Genomic DNA, 7,410 nt, shown 5'->3' with positions numbered 1-7,410 from the left:
TTCAGCAGTTAGAATGAATCATCATCATTCAGCACTTTGGAGCTTTGCTCTCCCTTCTGGATCTGATTCCTTGTGACACAGGACAATATGCTCAATGCCAGTGATATGCTGTGTGTGTTTCTCAATGAGCATTTGCCACAACATTGTCTCTTTTCTCCTCCTCTGCTAGATGAGTTTACATGCTTGAGTTTAGATGTTGAACTTGAACTGTCCCAAGTGAAAGAAAGAAACATTTTAGTTAGGCATCTTGGACAATATTTTCTTTCCTCCTTCAACTGTTGTATCCAGTTATCATTAGTTATAGCTCAAGATTGAAGAGGGAGCAGAAGTTGCCAGAGAAGAAAAAAGGGTAATATCCTTAAGTGTATGTAACATTTGTCCAAATGCCTATTATTGTGTTAAGTAAACTCATTAAATCAACCATAATTTGTTTGGATTAATGATAACTCAGAATTAGTAAATGCAGAATCATGAAAAAAATGAGCATCTTGTTTAGCATCTTATGTCTTGGTAAATGAGAAAATAAAAAATAGAGCTGGTATTTATGCAGGAAATGCATCCACGTGCCAAACCAGGAAGTGCCTCTTTTCTAGTGCTACATGGGCTTCCAGGAGAAGAATGGTTCCATTGTGGAATGGTGTGAGAACTGGCACTATCTGCTGCCTTGATGGTTCTTTATGGAGTGGCCTTTGGCTGCACTGTCAGGCTGCCCTTTGAGTGTTTCAGCAAGATGCAGAGAACACAGTAAGTCTTCAATCACATTCCTTCTTCCCCCCTTAGAAGATTATATTGTTTTTTGTGCCTGCCCATTTTGTTCAGGGCAGGCCATTTTGTGTTACAAACATCTCTGCAATATAATTCACCTGGAAGAAAAACTGGGGGAATGTACTTTGCCTTTCTGAATGCCTTTCCTCTTGTCTATATTCCATGAGGCAAAGGGTATTTTGTTCTTTCTGTATTGTAATGAGGGGAGGAAATGTGGCTCTAAATATAGATCTCATCCTGGATGCATACGTAACTGAGTACTCTTGCACCTGCTCAGCAAGTAAACACATTCATTTCTCTCCTATTGTCACGTCCCTGCAAGCTGTAAGTGATGGGTAACAGGGATTTTCTTTTAGATAATGTTTTAACAAGAAGCAAAATGGAGAGACAGCTGCTGTCTGATACTTAAACACAGACTGGAGTTTCACTGACCTGCAGAATGGACTGGATACAGTAGGAATCATATAACAAATCCCTCCATTTAGACAAAAAGATCCATAACTGCTGCCACAGAGTTCTTCATGACCTTAAAAATAAGACCAAAACAAACACAGAGAAAAATAGAGACTTCAGAACCAAAACCCACCTAGACAAAGCACCACACAAACAAAACCACCCTGGGAACAAATAAGGTGTGGTTCTGCCTTCCAGGCCGTTGGCATACAGCACTACCTTGCACAACTGTCTTGTATAACAATGCAGAAAAGATCACAAATTCATCCCCTCATCAGACATGAAGCACCTAAATGATATGAATAAATCAAACTTTCTCTGGCAGTGAGAGGAACTTTGAACCCTCTCTTCATTTGCCTTTCATGACCACTCACCATACTGAGGACTGATTCACACGACCTGTGTGGTCTGGTTTGCCCTGTTCCCGTGGCACAAACTATCTTTAGCTTAACTACCTTCTGCAAGAGAATCAGTGAGTACAGAGGCACCAGAACAGTCTCAGGTGTGGACCAGGACATTCTGAGACTGCTCCAGGCTGTGCTAAGAGCTGAATCATAGCACAGTTGGATACCACCAGGTTTTCCTGTCCCAATTCTTAATGACCAGTGGAGAGGACAGCCTGACAGTCACTGAGGGGCAAGATTGCTGGTTGCAGTGCAATTTCCACAGATCTCAAAAAGGCTTTTTCCTAACTCAATAGGCTTCTTAGATGAATTGTTAGCATGCTAAACATAATTAGGCATCCTAATTACCCCCCAAATGCAGGACACTAGTTTTGGCACTTGTAGCAGCAGTTGTCCATTTTCGGTTTAAAAAGCATATCTAACTGTACCACCTCAGTCTTTTTGCAAGCAGCCTAAATTTGGAAGATGGACTGCATATATTTATGGCACACTTAATGCATCAGTTACTTGTTTTAAATATATGCATATATATTTTTATATATTTCTTCCATCTTATGAAACCACAGGATCTCCATCACAACAAAAATAGAGCAGTCTTCTGACATCACAAGGGTGAGAATCATGTGTTACCTCACATTTTAGGTGTTCTTGCTGCTATTTCTCCCAGAAGTTCTGCAAATAAGAGTTCTGCTGTCTCACTGTTTATGTAGAGAAGACAGTTTCTGTACAAAATATAGTGTTGTTTAAGAGGAATCCAGATTTTGGTTAACTTATGTGTCTATCAAGAAAAAGAGTTAGGAATCCCCTTTATTCCTGCAGAAAACAAGTGAGAAGTGTGACTGTAAGACATCCTACCCTAGAGGGAGCTTCTATATTTGTATATAAAATAAACCTGACTTTTCTAAGAGTAGCAGAAACACTTAGCTACTTCTTACTCTGTGCAACAAAACTATGGTGCATCCTGCTCTGTCCTCTAGCCCATCTCTAGCAATTCCACTCTCCCTTTTTCTCATACATTCTTCCATTTTTGTGATGGCATATTGATCATAGAATCATAGAATTTAGGAGTTGGAATGGACCTTACAGATCATTTCGTCCCAACCCCTGCCCTGGGCAGGGACATCTCCTCACTAGATCAGGATGCTTAAGGCTTCATCCAGCCTGGCCTTGAATACTGCCAGGGTTGGGGCAGCCACCACGTCCCTGGGCAACCTGTGCCAGTGTCTCACCACCCTTAGAATAAAAAGCTTTTTTCTCACATCCAATCTAGACTAGGAATAAAATGGAAATGGGGAAAAAAAAGGTTTTTAAACAACGTTATTTTAGTCTATTCAAACATGACAGTGGACCCTCTGTGACACACTGTCATTCAGTTGGAGGCCACATCCTTCTTTAAATGGAGAGGTACCGAGTGCATGAACAGTGTATCAAGGTATTTATACAAGAATCAAGTGAGAAAAACAAAACTCTCAACTTTGACCTGCTCTCAACTCTATTAAGCGTCTGCTGAAATTCTACCAGATGGAAAAGCAAGATGATAGAAGGTAGAGCCCACAGAAAAGTCCTTTTACACAGTTTGTGTAAAGCTTTCAAAGAAATTCTCAGGAGAATTTGTTCAACTCCTCAAAGCCCTGCCTTATGCTTCTATTCCTTTTCTTCACCGTCACGCAGGAGTAGACCTGTCTCACACTGGCACAGTGGCAGAGCACTGAGGAAAGCTAAATGCCTGGAGTCATTCAGGTCTGGGAACATTTGGGAGAATGATTCTCTCACTGTCAGGGTGTGATCCTTGTCTTAAGGACCAGCTCTGCAGTCCAGTGAGGCATTTCTGTTCTGGCCAACTACCTGAGGCACTCTGTGTTAGGCCTGTTAGAGACAGAACAAGAAGTGCCTGGGAAGCCTTTGAAACCTTTCTGATTGTAATTACAGACAATTTCTCCATAGGCTATTTCTTTCCAGAGATAGACTTTGGTGGGTTTTTTCCCCAGTGCTAAGGGAAAAATGGTAACCTTAATTTTACCAGCAATGAGAAACTTGAAGTAACCTTTATATCCATCTGGATCAGGTGACTCATTTTCCATCCAGTTGTGCTTTTCATTAGTTCTATTTTCTCTATTAGTGCTTTGCTACTACTTAGTGAAAGTATAAGGATAATACAGTATAAAGTAGATGATGAATTAGGAGAGACAATCGAAAAAAATTTCAGATGCTGTAACAGTAGAAAAAAATGATCACTAGTGAATTGTAATTTGCTCTGATACAAAAATAGATATTATTGTACTCCTTCCCTACTGTACTAAAACACAGTCACTTGCAGCAAATTCAAAAGCTACAGCTCTGCATTTCTAGGCAGGACAGTGTGAAAGCTCCAGTTTATCCCTTTAAATTCAGAGTCAGTGATGCAGAAGAGCATACTGGAGCATCAGAAGGGCTTCGACACCAGCCAAATCCCAATTACATTAGCATCGGTGAATGTGTGATGATTTTTCATGAGGTAAGTCAATACATTCTATTAATCTAAAAATGCTAATTGTATGCTTTGAAAGTCAAATGTATACTACTTTCAGACTCCATAATCAAGATAGAAAAGTTTGAACAAGTCAAGTGATGATAGGCAATGAAAAGATTACAAAAGATTTAGCTTTGAAATTAATTGAACTCTATCAGTGTATGTTGTACATAATGTGTATGTGTGGGTTTGATACATCCTTCCATGTGGGAGATAAAAGAGAGGTAGGACACAAAAGTTACTTTTTAAAAAAGTTGGATTTTGGTGGGAGGAGAAGTGGAATGAAATGAGGGTGTTCTTTCTATTGCTAGACCATGGACACTTAGAACTGACTGAGGAAACAGTAGCCTCTAACGCACTGATTCTTAATTTTTCCTTTTGAGAACATACCTGTGTCCTGGCTCCAGCTGGGATAGAGTCAGTTTTCTTCTTAGCAGCTGGTACAGTGCTGTGTCCCTAAACTATCTTGTCTGTTTGCATTTGAACTTTTGTGTCCTGACTGTCCTAGGTATTCAAAAGAAAACAAATACAGGCTCAACAGCACCTTAACCCTCAAAGAGCCAAGCCAGCCTTGATAATCCACATGTTGGCTCAGCTGTCTTGCCTAGTCCAGGGGCTAAAATACTAGACTGTCTAATCCTGAAGTCTGCTAAAACAAAAAGGAAAGGGGGAGGAGTGGGAAGTGCTGACAGGAGACAAAAGGGGGCTGATGTATGATTCCTCCCAACCAGCTCTGGACTGTATGTGAATCAGTCACAAACTGGGAAATACTGGGATTGATCAAAGCAAACGTCTCCTTATAGAATTTGTCCTACTGGCTGCTGAACTCTAATGAGTGATGACAGGAGCAGTTGTGACAATCCCAATGACAGCTCTCAAAATCATTGCCACGTTAATGAGTTCTGATTATACATGTGCATATATCCAAGTAAAGACTTGGAAAAAGTTACCTGTTCGCATATTATTCCAACAACAACTTTTATTCCTGGTCAGAGGCTTATTCTTCTGGAATGGTACCTGAAGACAAACATACAAATTGAGCATGACATCCTTAAACCTGGTGACTTTTCCCCCTGAAAAATAGCTGTTGGAGTGCAGCTCTGTGTTGCTGGTAAGACATTTTTTTGCAGAAAGTCATCTACTGTTATATGGAAGTGAATGACAAACACTCAGGTGTCATGGCAAGTTCAGCAAGTCCCTAAAGGCAGAGTAAAACCAAATTCACACTGAGGCATGTTCAAACAGTGAATTCTGCCATGCTTGTTCAGAATTGTAATACATGATGCATTTAGGCAATTGAAGGGATTGTTTCTGGCAAGTTAATTAGTTTGCCATTTGTACCCTGAAAAATGGTACATACCACAGCACCAGCCCTCAGACTGGTAATTATTCCATCAGGTAAGGTCTTTGTGGTGGAATTCTTGCATTGCACAAACAAGAATTTCCCAATTTGTCATTTCTCTGAGACAATGTGTGTGTTTCACTTGAGTGTTTCTCATGTCTGGATATCAGGTGAAATTAGTAATAGAGGCCATGGATTTACCAGAACTCAGCAAGGTCAAGGCTTGTATGATGACTTTGAAAGTATGGAATAGAAACTCTCTGCCTAGGCAGAAACCAATCTTCACTTGACATTGCTAAAGGAAACTTATTCTGTAGACATGCTCTAGAACCATCTAACTTGGCTATATTCTGTTTTCTTGTTAGGTATAGTCAAGGGTTTACTGTACCAAGTAGGTCACTGAACAAGCTTAATGTAATAGATCATATTTTTTCATGTTTGCTCTTTTGTTCTTAATTATACTTTAAAGTGTAGGTAAAGTATTTAAGCAAACTGTCACATACATCAAGGTTGGAAGAGACCTTTAAGATCATCAAGTCCACCCAGTAACTTGTCATTGCTGTAACCCCTAAACCAGATCCTCCAGTGCCATATCCAGACACCTCTTAAACACTTCCAGGGATGGTGACTCCACCACCTCCCAGGGCAACCTACTGCAGTGCCTGAACATACAAACTGGGAAAAAACTCTTCCTAACATCTAATCTGACTCTCCCCTGTCTCAGCTCATGGCCATTCCCTCCCTGCAGCCATGGCAGGAGAGATCATCCCCCACCTCTCTACAACCCCCTGTCAGGTAGTTGTACAGAGCCATGAGGTCATCCCTGAGCCTCTTCTCAAAGCTAACCAAACCCAACTCCCTCAGCCCTTCCTCACCAGATGTGTTCTAGACCTTTTATGTGCCTCGTTGCCCTTTGCTGGACTTTGCTCCATCCCCTCAATGTCCTGAGTATGGCACAGTGAAGAAGAGTACAGGAAGTTGTCTAAAACCAACTCCCATCTGTGAGCTGCACAGGCAGTGCTCAGCAACAGAGAAGGGTACAAAATAATTGGAAGAAAGAATTTTTTTTCCATTAAATGAAATAAATTATCAGCTTTCTGAGAAGTATTTGCCCATGTTACAGCTGTCAGCAATTGAAAGCCTTTCTGCAGGGGCCCATTTCAAAAGGTGTAATGCATGGGTACTTACTTTGTAAGCAGGTAGTTCTGGTTTTCATGGGACCTCAGATGGTTTCTTTAGCCCTCTAAGTGTCCTGTCCATAGAAGCAGATGTGAAGTGGCAGTTCCCTGTGATATTGGGCTGCAGCAGGAAGGTCCCCACCCAAAGGCATACACAGATAGGCTTTGTGTACACAGCAGCTGCAATGAGCACAGCATGTGGCACAGAGAAACAAATGCCCAGGAGTCACTCCACAACTAATATCCTCTTTTTAAAAGAAAGAAATCATCCTGGAGATGTTTCTTTTCCTAGCAGTCAAGATCTTGATTCTATATGTTCTGTTAAAAAGGATTCAAATTTATGTGTAGAGCAATATGGTTGAGGTTACAACTAAGACAAACAGGCAAGCAGAGGCCAAGTGCAGAGTCGGGTAACACCCCATTATGCTCACAGAATCACTTGCATATTTTCCTAGGGTTACCAATACTACAGTTTCTTGCTGAATTCTAAACATTCCCATAATGTAGTACATATCAATTGCATCATAAAAATATTCTGTGCAGTGGTCAAAAACCTGACTGAAATTCGTATTTCACTGGAGCAAGCAAATCCTTGGTAGTTTAACTCCTAGATTTAGTTAGGATTTGAGTCCTGGAATTGACAAAGTAACTAGAGTTTTGCTATTGCAAGGAGGAGATCTTGCATCTCCTTTCCTTCATCTTGCTGTCAGTGTGCACCTCACTGTCTCTCTGGTGCTGCTCCTGGTACAAACTGAACTT

General features: G+C 40.8%; 1 protein-coding gene across 1 annotated transcript in view; it reads right to left on the bottom strand.

The window, feature by feature from the left end:
* Positions 1 to 1,291, bottom strand: part of NRG4 (neuregulin 4) — a gene marked incomplete at its 5' end in the record, with an annotated part of 10,582 nt that extends 9,291 nt beyond the window's left edge. The window contains one exon of the mRNA XM_009071081.1: positions 1,198 to 1,291. Within this exon, the coding sequence (XP_009069329.1) occupies positions 1,198 to 1,291 (94 nt within the window). The remainder of the gene's footprint in view (positions 1 to 1,197) is intronic.
* Between the last annotated feature and the right edge of the window lie 6,119 nt (positions 1,292 to 7,410).

This window comes from Acanthisitta chloris, unplaced genomic scaffold (assembly GCF_000695815.1).
Source record: "Acanthisitta chloris isolate BGI_N310 unplaced genomic scaffold, ASM69581v1 scaffold28813, whole genome shotgun sequence".
In the NCBI taxonomy this organism is placed as follows: domain Eukaryota; kingdom Metazoa; phylum Chordata; class Aves; order Passeriformes; family Acanthisittidae; genus Acanthisitta; species Acanthisitta chloris.
Note: the sequence above shows the minus strand (reverse complement) of the source record. Positions and strands in the feature narration are given on the sequence as shown.